This window comes from Rhinatrema bivittatum, unplaced genomic scaffold (genome assembly GCF_901001135.1).
Source record: "Rhinatrema bivittatum unplaced genomic scaffold, aRhiBiv1.1, whole genome shotgun sequence".
Classification (NCBI taxonomy): Eukaryota; Metazoa; Chordata; class Amphibia; order Gymnophiona; family Rhinatrematidae; genus Rhinatrema; species Rhinatrema bivittatum.
The window spans coordinates 1-16528 of NW_021821513.1; the positions used below are offsets into that span (position 1 = coordinate 1).

Sequence of the window (16528 nt, forward strand, 5' to 3'; positions counted from 1 at the left end):
AGCCAAAAGGGAAGGGCCTGAAACTGAAGATACCCCCTGAGAATCATGAACCACAGGAACCTTTGGTGGTCCTGCCTAATAACTAAACTATGTGCATATAAGCCTCTGTCAGGTCTAGAGACGCCAAGTACTTTCTCTGTGTACTGCCGCAATAACTAACCTCAAAGTTTCCATAGAAACTGTGGAACTCCTGAGGGACGAATTTACTCTTTAAGTCCAGGCTGGGCCGAAAAGACCCTTCCCTTCTTTTGCACCAGGAAATAGAGGAACAGAGAACAGAGCGGTATTCTATCAGAACTGGCACTTTGGCTCCCAGACACTTTAAGCGATCCATCTTACATCGGACTGCTAACTGTTTTGTGATCAGACTGCAAGGGGAAATGGCAAACACGTTCTTGATGGGACGAGCATAATCTAAAGCATAGTTGTCTCTTACTACCTTGAGGATCCCCTGATCCATGGTAATCTTGGCCTACTTCTCGAGAAAAAGCGATAAAACTCCCTCAGACAGCCAGAACCAAAGAATGAACCGGCCTCACATCATTGCGAAGGCTTAGTACTTCCTGAACCAGTACCAGAATTGTCCCTGGAGGTCTTCTCTTCCCCCCCCCGAAAGGGCTGCCCCCAGGATGAAGTCCTGGCAGAATCCTGCCGCTGTGAACCTCCAGCATTCTTGGATGGACGAAACCTCCTGTTGTCCAGAAATCTAGGCTACATGGGAATAAACTTTCTGCCTTTGGGCTTGACCTCCAGCAACTTGTGCACCTTGGCTCCCCCAGATGCTTCATTATCTGCTCCAAGTCTTCTCCGAACAGCAGCTTTCCATTAAAAGGAAGTGCCCCAAGCTGTGACTTGGACCAAACATCCGCCAACATCATAATCTGCGAAGATGTCCTAACAAGATCATAAAAGGCATCAGCTCCATAAGCCACTGCCACTTCCAGTCAGCCTGCTGTGCTGCAGCTGCCACTGCAGCCTGCGACTCCTGTAATTGCTGAACCCACCGGAGACCCGCACTCTGCAGCCCATATGGCCAGAGCAGAAACCTCAAAAATCCTTTTGAGATGAAGCTGCACCTTCTCATCCTGAACATCCCTCAATGCGACCCAACCCGCTACTGGGATAGTAGTCTTCTTGGTGACGGCCAACACTGAAGCATCCACTTTAGGAAGAGCCAACAGCTCCAAGGTCTCCTCTGGCAGAGATAGAGCTTTGCCATAGCCCTGCCAACTCTCAGTCCTGATTCAGAAGTATCCCACTCCTTGACCACTAGCTTCTTCACTGACTTATGAAAGAACTCCTTAGCCAGCACTCCCAGGCCATCCAGCACCAGATCTGCACCTTCCAAGTCAGACTCTTCCTGCATCACCTTGATTCCAAGCTCTTGGAGACCAGTGCCATCAACAGCCAGATTTCCTCTCAACGAAAAAAGACGAACCCCTTAGGGTCATCCTCTTCCACTCAAGAACTTCCTGCAAGTCCTCAAAAACGTCTGGTGCGTCCTGCAGTGGATCCTCTACAGGGACCTCCCCTGGATCCTCCTGCAGATCCTCAGAATCATCCATGTCACCATGCAGATCACTGGAACCTGAAGCAAACCTGAGAGCAGCTGAACCCCCCTTAGCTGCTCTCTCTTAGGGGGATTTTCCTTTTCCCGAGCTTTGGACCCCTTCAGGGAACGAGACTATGAAGCCCCATGTCCTTCTGATGCTTTCCTGGCCAGAAAGGCCTTGTGCATCAGAACAACAAACTCAGAAGAAGCACTTGAGAGTTATTTGAATCCTGAGCCTGGAAGGCACCAACTCCCATGGGCCCAGCAATCAGAAGGAAATCCTCCACCTCTAAATCTTCCTGACCTATGCCAGGACCTGACATAGCTAGGGACAGGTGCAGTGGCAAAGACTCGCACCCGCCCCCCCCCGAAACCACAGAAAACTGCATGGCCGACCACGTGGCAGCATCCAAAATGAACAATGTCCCCCTCGTGCTGGGGATAGAGGCCCCGGGAGGAGATCTGGCGCGGTGCTCCAAAGATGCAGAGGAATCCCAAGGGGAGGGTCCTGTCGATGCACTTTCCCCTCCTGAAGCACAGTGAGCACAAAATTTTGTCTTTTGAGCCACGATCGCGACCCCCCGCAGGCCCAGCAACCCGAAGGATGCAGCATAGTCTCTGACTATGAGAGTGATGCTGGAGGCTGGAGCCAAGTTTCAGTGGTGCTAGAAACAGGCACTGGGAGACCTGCCTGCTGCACAATAACTGCCCCTGGTCCCCTCAACAGGAACCCAGAGTTGTGCCATGCTCCCTAACAGGGAAAGGAACTTTTCTTTCTTTTTTAAAACTTCAGCAAGCACGATGAACAAGGGAAGATAAACAAATAAATAAATACTTCCCCGCTTCCTGCATGAATGAGAAAAGATCACCAGCCGGTCACACCACTGCTTCATGTGAGCTGAGGGATCTGGACCACCAGATATCAGCTCCACGGTACTTGAAGCGAGCTAAAGAAAGGTCACCAACCCCCTGCTCATCTGCCTCAACCAGGGAGGATAGCCCCATCAGGACCTTTCAACTCCCCAGGAGCATCCACTTGAAAACCGTTCTCTTCTTTTCCAAACAATTTTTTTTTCTTCAGACTACAGGTTTTGCACTATCTGCCATCTGCTGGAGACAGAAAAATAATGAGGGACCACAGGTGGCACTAAGTTATATAGCAGTTTCAATAAAACTTTATCTGTCTCCATCTGCTGGCAGGGGTACAAAACCCAGGAGTCTGGACTCATCTGGGAATGTACTGGAACATGTAACATAGCTGTCTTTCCTTTACCATGAAGTTAGGTCAGACATATTGAATAGTGGATACAAATACTGCCTATGTCGGTGCAAATTTTAAGTTGAGAAGGCTGTACAGAGCAATCTATGGGCCAGCAGGCAATGTGGTCATTTTTCCTTCACCTTGAAACTATAATAAATCATCTATCTATGGTTCTATTGCCAATGCTAAACATGGCTGCTTCCCAATATCACCCACCTCCTCCATGAAGTTGAGTTGGCTGTGTTGTATGCTGGCACGGCATACCCAAGCTGCCTTGGTGGGCTGTATTGTGTCTTTTCAGGTGGCAGGTGCTTGAGAGACAGAGATTCTATTATCCCACGCTGATATGGGAAATAGGAAATGGAAAAGCTTGTGTGTACGCGTCTGTTGGATATACTAACAGGTCCACAGGGAAGTTGGTAAGGTACTCACAGAAGAAAGGTAAGGCGACGGGGCCACTGAGGGCTGCAAGGGATAACCAGTCGATGTCTGCAGGGAGAGGCCGGAAGAAGGAGAGGCTGCCCCACTCAGCTGGGGGCTCCTCTTCCTGCAGAAAGGAACACCAAGAAAGGTTATCAGGTATTGGTAGTACAGCAAGGGGTGCAGGGAGCTGGAGACAGAGAGAAAAGAAACAACAATGTAATTGTTCTATTACCCAGTTACGGCTGGGCAAACAAAGGCAACAGGAGATAAAGCAGTTTGAGCCAGGCTGCAGCATGGGAGATCCCCGTTCTGGTAATCTGTCTGTTGGGGATGGTGAAGGTACAGAGTTGGTATGCTCAAGCCCAGGGAGGGAAGTCAGCAGACACGACTGTGGAGGAGACCACCAGCCAAAGGGGCCGATGCAATCAAAAGGCATTGAAAGCAGGCGCTGAATGTTCAGTGCCCACTTTCCTAACATCCCCCCCAGGCACCCCTCCTGGGGGCGCCATGCAACATTTAAATTAGGGGTCGCGTTATCAAGGAGGCGGCGTAGGGTCGCTTGTACACTCCTAGTGCCTCCTTCACAGCGGGAGCCCGCGAGCAGTTGGCTGTCCATCGGTTTAAAAAACGGACGCCGAATTTATCAGTGTCTGTTTTCCTAATCGGCGCATAGCCAGGGATTCGGGAAACGGATGCTTGTTAACTGAGCGTCCATTTCCCGAACCTGTTTCAAAGTTTTTGTTCCTCCTACTTAATATCGCAACAATATTAAGTAGGAGGATGTACAGAAAAGCAGTATTTTCTGCTTTTCTGTACAACTTTTGAGCATAAAATTGTGCGTTTTAGACTCACTTTTTTTTGGGGAGGGCATTGCCGGTGATTCACTAATAGCCTCATCAACATGCATTTGCATGTAATGATGCTATTAGTTTTGCTGCGTGATGGCTGCGTTTATGGAGGCGTTGATCCCCTTATTGCATAAGGGGATTAAGAAGTGGGGTTAAACAGTGCGCTCGGCTGAGTGCATTGTATTGCATCGGCCCCAAAGTGCAAAACCGAGGGCATGCCTTGGAGGTGGCAGCCCTTGGGCCAGTGAGGTTTCCCCAAAGCCACTTAAAGCATGCCATCTGGGGAAGGAGATGCAAAAATGGAGATTAAGGGTGGGGGAGGGGAGAGGAACAGACCACAAACATGACTTGTCCCAAGGTTACACAGAGAATCCGTGGCAGAACTGGAATTAGAACAGAGGCACATAGACAGAATAAGTTCTCTTTACCGCTTCAGAGTTGGAGTGTCTAGGAATTTAGGACCCTCTCCATCACTGTTTTCTGATGAGGCTGTGGCATCAGAGTCTGAAACACAAACAGATTATTGATGATTACCTATATTTTCATTAACTTATTTATATTGTCTCAGTGAAACACAGCTCCCTTCCTTGAAGAACACTGTATAAAATGTTGACAGGTTTTTGCCTCCGTGCTGTGCAAGGTGGGTTAAGGTTTCAACTGTGCTGTCAGCATGGGAGGCCGGGGGTTTATCTTTATGCTACTAATTGGAATTGAAAGGGGTTCCCATATCCTTTTTACCTGAAGAGCCTTCATCCACGGCCTCATACTGCAAGAGACGGTCCAGAAGAAAGCTGGCAAAAAAAAAAACAGGCAAAGCAGAGTTATTCTGGGAGTGCTCCAGGTGAGAGAAAATGGAAAACATACTAGTCCAGAAGCAGAGACAGTCAGAGACAAGGAGAGGCATAGCTAGTGTGCTACAGGCTGGAAGAAAAAGAGGGATACGGACAAAGGGAAAAAAAAAGTCTTTATCAGGCCTAAAGGGACATGAATAGGAAACATTGAAAAAAAAAAAAAAAAAGCGTGTTCTTGGGATTTACCTCTTGTCCCGAGAGACTTTCAGCAGCTTCCTCTGGGCCTTCCTCAACTCTTCCTGGAAACACTCCTGCTCCTGCAGAGCCACATAAGGTCAGCCTGTCAGCATGTTTGTGAATGGTGAGAGATATGTGATAGGAGTTGTGGACAGTAACTGGTGGCAAGTGTGCAATAGGAGATAATCCATGGGACTAGTGAAACACAAAGGATAATAATGACATGTGATGGAAGACTGTGTGATCTATATTACTCCAGCACAGGCAGAAGAGTTGAATGTAGATTTGGTCAAAGACGTACAAAAGATTGCAATTCAAAAGAAATGTTATTGGGATATTTAGGTATTTATTTTAGTTGTGTATTTAGCTCATTCCTTTTCATTAGTAACTCAAGGCAAGTTACATTCAGGTTCAGTAGGTATTTTCCCTGTCCCCAGCAGGTTTACATTCTAAGTTTGTTTCTGAGGCAATGAAGGGTGAAGTGACTTACTCAAGGTCACAAGGAAAGAGTCATCAGGATTTGAACCCTGGCTTCCCTGGTCCTTAGCCCTCTGCTCTAACCACTAGCATCTCAACGGCAGAAACAGAAGACAGATCCCAGATAGCCTTCAAGTGTTTCTCTTCAGGCAGGCAAATAGCAACAGAATCCACAAGGGGGGACAACGCTGGCTCAGGTACTTTGGGAAAGTACTTATAATATTATAGCAGATGGTTACCCGAGACCCAGTGATGACCAGAAATCAGAATTGGGTCACACGTAGGTCAGGGTAAGATGGAGTGTACCGTAAGGAGGTACTGACAGAGTGGGAAGATCTTGGTGATATAGGACAGTGGGTTAAAATGTATAAGACCCATTATAAAAGCTCCACATCTTTATGGGAGCAATTTTCAAAATTATCCATACTGGGAAAAAGACCATGCATACTGTGTACCCGAAGGATTGACCTCATTTTCAAAGTGGAAGCACGTGTGTAGTTGGGGGCACTACTCTTACTTTATACCCCTAGATGATTCTGGGGGTTTCTCTTGGTGAGGGGCAGGAGAGAGGAGGGCCACAGGGACTTGGATCTTGATGGCTCTTTATGACTGCAAGGACAGGGCTAGGCATGCTATGCCTGGAAGTAAACAGGCCTCTTAATGTTCACTAAAATGTTTTAGCATAGAAATTAAAACCAGAAGAGAAATATTTAAATTTAAAAAACCCTCCCTTTACTGGGTTGTAAAGGAAAATTGGTTCTTATCTGCTAATTTTCATTCCTGGAATATCACAGATCAAGCCAGACAAAAGTTGGCTTTGCGTCCCTACCAGCAGATGGAGCAGAGAACAAAACTTTGAGGCACTGCTACTTAACCGAGGGTGCCACCTGCAGTCCCTCAGTACGGACCTGTACCCAAGCCAAGGTATCTACTCCCAACAATCCAAATGATTTTCCATCTGGGGTGAGCAGAGAATCAAAGTTGGAGCCCCCTTATAAATCTGGAATCCCAACCTCCAGGGTAATGAAAACTTCTAATCCTGGTTAACCTATCTTCACAAAAACTGCATTCTTAGCATCCAGAAGCAAAATAAGGGGACAGGCTTATTCCAACCACTGACTGATCGTCAGTGGTTGGAATTAACACTGGATTTCTAAAGACTTTGAACCTATTAGCTTTGGGCATACAATTAGCAGTAGATTTTAGAGGAAGTACGTTTTAGTAGATGTTTAGGGAATTATTCCTTTGTGATATGGATTTTATATATGAGTATGAGTGTGTATATGAGTATGTATGGATTATAGTATGAATGATGGGTAATGCATGTGCGTCGTTTATATAATATGGTGACATTTATGGGTTTGAAAATTAACATTGTATGGGGCAAAATAAATGTCATAATGATAAAAATATTTGATGCTGATAGTGTCTCAAGGATATTGGTTTGTTAAAGAGCCTTTGTTAATAACCAGATTAAAAAGATAAGAAATGATTAATATTCTGTTCATTATTCCTCTGATTATGGTGTAATACATACCAGATCAGGCCAGACAAGTGGAATGTACCCAAGCACCCCTATAACTGGGCAGGAACCTGAAAGACTCACATGAAGAACACTCTCACCAAAGGATGCCTCAACCTGCGCCCAGATGTGCAAATGGTAAAGCTTGGTGAAAGTAAAGTATAAAATTGAGGACCACACTGTAGCCCTACAAATCTCCTGAGAAAACAACAACTGACACCCTGTCCAGGAGGCCATCTGTGCTCCTGTAGAATGTGATTTCAGTTTCACTGGAACAGTGAGACCCTTACAATATAAGCAGAGCAAATGGCCTCCTTCAACCAACAAGGATTCGATGCTTTAGAAGCCTTATCCCCTTTCTTCATGTCACCGAGCAACACCAAAAAGGTGATCTGATTAACGAAAATATTAGTAATCTTCAGATAGTGCCACAGAATCCAAAGATGCAGCTTGCTATTCTGAGGGGTATCCTTAGACCACTCCGGAAGACCTGAAGATCCACCGTCTGATGAACATGAAAAGACACTATCTTTAATAAGAAACAGGGCACCGTACGCAACGATACCGTCATTATAGATACCAAAAAAGGATCTCTGCAAGACAACACTTGTAGTTCTGAAATCCTTCTAGCCAAACATATGGCCACCAGAAACTCTGTCTTCAAAGTCAGGTCCTTCAAAGTCGCTCTTCTTAAAGGCTCAAAGGAACACCACAGAACACTCGCAGAACTAAACTGAGGTTCCAATCTGGGCATAACTTCTGAACTGGAGGGCACAAATGCCTAACCCCCTTCAAGAACTGAACCACCTCATGATGAAAGGCCAAAAAACCTCCCCCACAACTTGCCCCTAAGGGAACCCAAGATGAACACCGGAACGCGTAGCAAACTATAGGTCAGTGCTTAGCCAATCCCTGCTGCAACAAAAAAAAACTAAAATAGGAGGAATATCCCCAGCCAGGAGATCCAATCACCTGTTGCAAATACCATGACTCAGAAAAAACCCTCCAGACCCTGATATATGCCAGGGATATAGAGGACCTCCGAGCTTAGAGGAGTGTGAAATAACTAGTTCCGAATAGCATTTAGGCACAACCACCGCCTCCCAAAGTGAAGCCGTGAGCTAGAAGTGATCCTCCCGAGCCTAAAAATATGGGACCCTGCTGAAGCAAGCCTGGCTTGTGGGCTAACCTGAGGGGTCCCTCTACTGAGAAATGTATCAGATCCGCACACCATGATCGTCACGGCCATTCCGGTGCCACTAGCACCCGCATCCCTGGATATGACTCTATGCACTGCAGAACTTGATTGACAAGTGGCCAGGAAGAGAACAGCAGCTAGATCCACTGCGCCAACTTCTCTTCAGTGACTGAAAAAACCTTGCTGTCTTTGCGTTGGCACACGTTGCCATGAGATCCAGCTGGGAAAATGCCCCACTGGGCACAGATGTGATCTCAAACTTCCTGGGACAACTTTTATTTATTTATTTATTTAAAAACTCTTCTATACCGTCGTTAAGTTAGTTCACCATCACAACGGTTTCATAAAGGCACAAAATACAAATATGATTGGTATAGATTACAAATTAAACATGTGCCAACATAGAACGGTAACATATTTTTAATAAGAGAAACTAGGTGTAAATTAGAGTTTATACGTTGGTTAGGTAACTTTTACGTGGTTCAAGTCTACATTTAATATCTATTTGGAGTCATAAATGAAAAAAACTGATTGCTTAGTGCTACCTTATCTATCGATTGTTTTCATCCTTCTCTTTGTCTTTATAAAAAGCTTGTTTAAAAAGCCAGGTTTTCAGATTGGTTTTAAATAGCTTCAGATTTCACTGTAGTCTTATTTCGAGTGGCTTGGAGTTCCATAGAACAGGTCCAGCCAGCGATAGCGCTCTCTCCCTTACTTGCGTGAGGCGTGGTGATTTAACAGAAGGAACAGTTAGTAGTGCCTTGTTTGCGGATCTCAGGTTTCTGTGTGGAACGTGTACGTGCAGTGCTGTGTTAAGCCAGTCGGCCTTTTCATCATGGATTAGTTTTTGGATTATACACAATGCCTTGTATTATATTCTTTGTTCGATTGGGAGCCAGTGTAGTTCAGCAACTGTTCCTGTAATGTGGTGTCTTCTTTTTGCCTGTCAAAATTCTAGCGGCAGAATTTTGCAATATTTGTAGTGGTCTAATGGTAACTTGAGGTAGCCCTAATAGCAGAAAGTTATAGTAGTCTGTGCTTGCGAAAATCATTGCTTGTAGAACTGTACAAAAATTGTTCAGCATTAGCAGGGATTTCAGTCTAAGGACCATTAGTTTGGCGTAACCTTTTAATTTCTGTGAAATGTGTTTCATATTTAGCTCAGGGTCGATAATTACTATTAGATTCCGTACTTTTATTGCTAACTCCACGGTTTGATTATTTTCGATTGCAATTGTAGGTTGAACGGAGTATTTTTTTTTTCCGTTCTAGATGTAAGAATTCCGTTTTGTCAATGTTTATTACCAGTTCCATTTCGTTTAGGAGCTGTTTGATTATTTCAAGGATAGCAAATGTAACCCCAATATTTAAAAAGGGCTCCAGGGGTGATCCGAGAAACTACAGACCAGTTAGCCTGACTTCAGTGCCAGGAAATATAGTAGAAAGTGTTCGAAACATCAAAATCACAGAACATACAGAAAGACATGGTTTAATGGAACAAAGTCAACATGGCTTTACCCAAGGCAAGTCTTGCCTCACAAATCTGCTTCACTTTTTTGAAGGAGTTAATAAACATGTGGATAAAGGTGAACCGGTAGATGTAATATAATTGGATTTTCAGAAGGCGTTTGACAAAGTTCCTCATGAGAGGCTTCTAGGAAAAGTAAAAAGTCATGGGACAGGTGGCAATATCCTTTCGTGGATTGCAAACTGGCTAAAAGACAGGAAACAGTGAGTAGGATTAAATGGACAATTTTCTCAGTAGAAGGGAGTGAGTAGTGGAGTGCCTCAGGGATCTGTTTTGGGACCCTTACTTTTCAATATATTTATAAATGATCTGGAAACAAATACGACAAGTGAGAATCAAATTTGCAGATGATACAAAATTGTTCAGAGTAGTTAAATCACAAGCAGATTGTGATAAATTGCAGGAAGACCTTGTAAGACTGGAAAATTTGGCATCAAAATGGCAGATGAAATTTAATGTGGATAAGTGCAAGGTGATACATATAGGGAAAAATAACCCATGATATAGTTACACATTGTTAGGTTCCATATTAGGTGCTCCAACCCAAGAAAGAGATCTAGGCGTCATAGTGGATAACACATTGAAATAGTCAGTTCAGTGTGCTGCGGCAGTCAAAAAAGCAAACAGAATGTTGGGAATTACTAGAAAAGGAATGGTGAATAAAACGGAAAATGTCATAATGCCGCTGTATCACTCCATGGTGAGACCGCACCTTGAATACTGTGTACAATTCTGGTCGCCGCATCTCAAAAAAGATATAATTACGATGGAGAAGGTACAGAGAAGGGCTACCAAAATGAATAAGGGGAATGGAACACCTCCCCTATGAGGAAAGACTAAAGAGGTTAGGACTTTTCAGCCTGGAGAAGAGACGGCTGAGGGGGATATGATAGAGGTGTTTAAAATCATGAGAGGTCTAGAACGGGTAGATGTGAATCGGTTATTTACTCTTTCGGATAATAGAAAGACTAGGGGGCACTCCATGAAGTTAGCATGTGGCACATTTAAAACTAATCGGAGAAAGTTCTTTTTTACTCAATGCACAATTAAACTCTGGAATTTGTGCCAGAGGAATGTGGTTAGTGCAGTTAGTATAGCTGTGTTTAAAAAAGGATTGGATAAGATCTTGGAGGAGAAGTCCATTACCTGCTATTAATTAAGTTGACTTAGAAAATGGCCACTGCTATTACTAGCAACGGTAACATGGAATAGACTTAGTTTTTGGGTACTTGCCAGGTTCTTATGGCCTGGAAACAGGATGCTGGGCTTGATGGACCCTTGGTCTGACCCAGTATGGCATGTTCTTATGTTCTTATATTGACTAGTTTCATTGTTTCTTCAATGGTGTTTACGATGGGTAACAGTAGTTGTATATCGTCTGCATATATGTAGTGTATTATTCCAAGTCCTGCGAATAAGTGACATATTGGGGAGGAGGTAAATGTTAAAGAAGGTTGTGGACATGGCTGATCCCTGTGGGACTCCTGTTTGTAGTTTGATTTTGTCAGATCGTGTGTTTTGATTTGTACTTGGAAACATCTGTTTGCTTAGGTAAGATTCAAACCACTTTCTCGGATCCATTTGCTGTCGGCAGAGGAATTATGCTTGCACATTGTCCGCATCTGCAACATGAGAAAGCCACCCATTCCTCGAGATGACTTTCCGCCCAAACAATTGTTGAGCTTCCAGAGCCACCACGTGACTCCTCATCCCTCTTTGCCGATTGATGTATGCTACTGTCGTCGCATTGTCCGAGAGAACCAGCCACCTGGACAAGAGCGCATTGAACAACAGTCTCATGTGTACGAAGGCCCACAGAACCAAATTCACGTGGAAGCCATGGACCCTAGGACCCTGCAAATAGTCCCAAACCATTGTCACCGACAAACGAAGCAGACGAGTACCTACGCCTGTAACTCTTGACAACCCGATCAAGGTCAGGAACACCTGCCCCTCTGGGCATCAAAAAGTGCCCCCAGATACTCCAACGACTGGATTGGCACTAAGTGACTATTCACCACATCTATCACCCAGTCCAGCGACTGTAAGGAGTTCAAAACTCACTGGAACGACCGAAGGCACTCCTCTTGCATCTTCATTTGAATGAGCCAATCATCCAGATATGGGTGAATCCAAAATCCTTCGCAATGTGCTGCCATCACTATCATCACTTTCGTGAAGGTTTGTGGGGTTGTGGCCAAGCTGAACGGCAGAACCCGGAAAAGGAAACGCTGTCCCAGCACCATGAACCGAAGAAACATCCAACGTCCTTCCGATGGAAATATGAAGGTACTCCTCTGTCAGCAGAACATCCAGAGAAACACTACGTACAGTAGTTGCCTCCTATCACCCTCCAGAACCTCCTGATCTGTTATGATCTGAACCATTCTTCTTAAGAAGAAAGTCAATCTCCCTCTGATGGTCTCCACAGAGAAGGGGGGCTAGACCTGCCTCATTGTGACACCTCATTTCCTCCAGCCCCTCGACCAGAATTATCATGGTCAGACCTAAGTGTCCTCTGAAAGGACTGCTGCCATCCTAGCCTTGCGAGGAAAAGGAAGCATTCCTGTGGAGACTGCATCTTCTTGCATCTCTGACACCTCTCTTGCCAGTCTTCCTATCCTCCAGTGTTCACCAAGCTGCAACTTAGGCCCCTCCGAGCTGTCACCGCAGAACTCATATTTCTGGCGAAGGCCTACAAAACCATACAGCACATCTGTCATATAGGCCGCCCTGCTTTCCAAGTGGGCTGCATGCCTAGAATCAGCGACTTACTTCTGTATCTTCTGCACCCAGGAAAAGCAGGCTGGTTGCATCCAGCTACTGCAATAGACACTGGAAGACTCAAGGCCACCAGCTCGAACCTCTCCAACCTCCAGTCTGAAGCTTCCTTAAATGCTGCTGACCCCCTTACAAGAACGGAAGTCTTCTTGGCCACCGCCAGCAGCCTCAGGAGCTCCAAGCTCTCCTCCGACAAAGGAGGAAACTTTGCTATTGCCTTCCAGAGTATCAGTTCCTTACCATTATTGTCACAGGACACATCTCTAGGGAACCCTGCATCCCTTCCAGGACCAGGTTCTCCCTTCATTGTTCAAATCCTCATGCATGACCGTAATCTACCATTTGTTCAAAACCTGAGAGATGAAAGGGTGTACCCCCTTTGTCCAGAAAGAGCAGTCCCCTCTAGGGACATCCTTTTCCCACCGGGGTCTCCTCCTGAACCTACAGAGGTCCTGTCCGCATCTGGAACACCATTCCCCAGATGGACCCTAGACCCTTCCCCCTAGGTACTCCACAAGCACCTCCTGAGGGGATTCAGAATCTTTAAAATGTCCCCCTCCTGTTCAAGAAGGTCCCTTTAAACATTGCCTAAGCACCCCCCCCCCCCCCAGGGCCTACAGTGCGAACAAAAAAAACAGCCGCTTTCCATGTAGGCACTTCCGTCGGGTGCCAACCTTGTGAACAGGTGGCTGCTTTTCTTCCTGTTCCTAGTCTGGCCAAAAAAAAAAAAGTCAAATAAGGGCACAAGGCAAAGTCCGTGGAGAAGGACTCAGACTCCATGGTGAAAACTAGCTACCATCTCCTCCGTTGGCTCCCCCCACATGAACCCAGGCTTCAGGAGAAATCTGAATCCATGGATACCGTGGAAGTTGGGAACCTCTGGTCTTCCTGAACCATTCGGTCTCCTATCACGTGGAGACTACCATGGCTGCCACTGACTGCATCCATGAAGCATGCAAAGATCGGAGAAATCATCTCCCTTCAGTCTCCGAAGAGACTCCTTTGCCCCAGGAGACACCGTCAGGGAAGAGTGCAGCTGTATTAAGGCACAAACGCTTTTCACACAGGCCAGACCGAATGTTTCCACGGTCCACAGCTAAAATTATGCTATTGCACGCTCCACAAATGCCCGCCGCTCAAACATCACATTGCCTCATGGCAGAGTGTGGCCACATTAAGGTGCAAATGCTTTACCCTGCAGGCCAGACAAGATGTTTGCCATGATTCACGGTCAGCAACACGCTTCTGCACGACCCACATATGCGCATCGCCCAAACATCCTAGTGCCTCAATGAGCCCTCCCGGACACAGCGCAAAGTGCGGTTGCAATAAGGTGCGAACGCCTCCCCCCACAGGCCTGATAGGATGTTTGTTGCGGCCTGTATCATGCCTTTCATGTGCGTCACACATGCAGGCTGGATAGGAAAATTGGTGCTTACCTGCTAATTTTCGTTCCTATAGTACCATGGATCAGTCCAGACTCCTGGGTTTATTCATCCCTGCCAGCAGATGGAGACAAAGTTTAACTGACACTGCTTGATAAGCTCTGGTGCCACCTGCACTTCCTCAGTATTGATATGTATCCAAGCAAAAAAAATTATGTGCAAAAACTTGATAAAAATTTGTAAAACTAGTAAATTGTGAACAACCGAACAGAAGGCATATGCCGAAAAAATTACAGCTGAGCGGAGGATTCTCCCCCTCCAAGACCGGGTGGGTTCTGGTCTGATCCGTGGTACTACAGGAATGAAAATTAGCAGATAAGAACCAATTTTCCTTTCCCTGTATGTACCTGGATCAGTCCAGACACCTGGGATGTACCAAAGCTTCTTCCTTAAGGTGGGACCTGGAGAGTCCCGCTCACAAGACACTTTCGCCAAAATACCGGGAGTTCGGATCCCCCAAATACAGCCAGTAATGCCTCACAAAGATATGCAGCGCCTTCAAAATTGCCGCTCTGCAAATCTCCTGCGGAGAAACCAACCGAGCCTCCGCCCAATCAAGTTTCTCTCTCTCTTTTTTTTTAATAAACTTAATTGAAAAATAACAAAAGGGTTACGAACATAAGAACATGCCATACTGGGTCAGACCAAGGATCCATCAAACCCAGTGTCCTGTTTCCAACAGTGGCCAATCCTGGCCATAGGAACCTGGCAAGTACCCATAAACTACGTCTATTCCATGTTACTGTTGCTAGTAATAGCAGTGGCTATTCTCTAAGTCAACTTAATTAATAGCAGGTAATAGACTTCTCCTCCAAGAACTTATCCAATCCTTTTTTAAACACAGCTATACTAACTGCACTAACCACATCCTCTGGCAACAAATTCCAGAGTTTAATTGTGCATTGAGTAAAAAAGAACTTTCTCCGATTAGTTTTAAATGTGCCACATGCTAACTTCATGGAGTGCCCCCTAGTCTTTCTATTATCCGAAAGAGTAAATAACCGATTCACATCTACCCGTTCTAGACCTCTCATGATTTTAAATACCTCTATCATATCCTCCCTCAGCCGTCTCTTCTCCAAGCTGAAAAGTCCTAACCTCTTTAGTCTTTCCTCATAGGGGAGGTGTTCCATTCCCCTTATCATTTTGGTAGCCCTTCTCTGTACCTTCTCCATCACAATTATATCTTTTTTGAGATGCGGCGACCAGAATTGTACACAGTATTCAAGGTGCGGTCTCACCATGGAGCAATACGGAGGCATTGTAGAAATTACTTACCTGATAATTTCATTTTCCTTAGTGTACACAGATGGACTCAGGACCAATGGGTATAGTGTGCTCCTGATAGCAGTTGGAGACGGAGTCAGATTTCAATCTGACGTCAGCACTACATATACCCATGCACGAGGCTCTGCTCTTCAGTTTTCTCCTCGAAAAGCAATTATGGATATATGTGTGTTTGGATAATTTTGATTAACTTGAGTAACTTGATTACTTGGATTGGTTGACATGGTTTCTAGCTGGAGACCGCCAGGGCACTCAACCGAGAAGCGCCAACACCTGGTAATATGGGCATCCGAACTAGAGATAAGGGCTGGCTTACCCATGCTTGTGTTGCTCTCGGGGGGAGGTTCCCCTGAGGATTCTTGATTACGAGGCAGCCATGGACAGGGTGCTGAGTCCATCTGTCTACACTAAGGAAAATGAAATTATCAGGTAAGTAATTTCTACATTTCCTAGCGTGTAGCAGAAGACTCAGGACTAATGGGATGTACAAAAGCTACTCCCGAACCAGGTAGGAGGCTGCCCGTGGCCCATTTAATACTGCCCTTGCGAATGCTGTGTCCTCCTTGGCCTGAACATCCAGGCAATAAAATCTCGAGAAGGTGTGGATGGAGGACCACGTTGCCGCCCGACAGATCTCTGCGGGTGACAGCATCTTGGTTTCTGCCCAGGACACTGCCTGGGCTCTTGTGGAATGGGCCTTGACTTGTAGAGGTGGAAGCTTGCCTGCCTCTACGTAGGCCGCCATGATTACTTCTTTGATCCAGCGGGCTATGGTTGCCCACGAGACCGCATCCCCTTGCTTCGTCCCACTGTGAAGAACGAATAGATGGTCCGTCTTTCGTACAGGTTCCGATCTTTCCAAGTATCGGACTAAGAGTCTGCCGACATTCAGGTGGCAAGAAGGCGTGAGTCTTCCAAGTCCTTATGCTCGTCTGGAGATGGCAGCGAGATGGTTTGATTTAGATGGAAGAGAGAAACCACCTTTGGCAGGAAGGAGGGTACAGTGCGCAGCTGTATGGATCCCGGCATGAATCTGAGGAACGGCTCCTGGGAAGATAGTGCTTGAAGTTCGGAGATTCAACGGGCTGAGCAGATTGCCATGAGGAACGCAGTCTTCAAGGTCAGGAGCCATAGGGACAGACCGTGAGCTGGTCTGAGCAAAGCTCCCGCTAGAAAGT

At 45.8% G+C, this 16528-nt stretch overlaps 1 protein-coding gene across 1 annotated transcript in view; it reads right to left on the minus strand.

Annotated features, from left to right (window-relative positions):
* Positions 1-3025: 3025 nt before the first annotated feature.
* The window catches only part of LOC115082708 (INO80 complex subunit E-like), a 34359-nt gene continuing 20856 nt past the window's right edge, over positions 3026-16528 (minus strand). The window contains exons 3-6 of the mRNA XM_029586901.1: positions 5122-5192; positions 4823-4875; positions 4513-4588; positions 3026-3360 (exon numbers count right to left, since the gene is read on the minus strand). Coding sequence (XP_029442761.1) covers positions 3210-3360; positions 4513-4588; positions 4823-4875; positions 5122-5192 — 351 coding nt within the window. The 3' untranslated portion in view covers positions 3026-3209. The remainder of the gene's footprint in view (positions 3361-4512; positions 4589-4822; positions 4876-5121; positions 5193-16528) is intronic.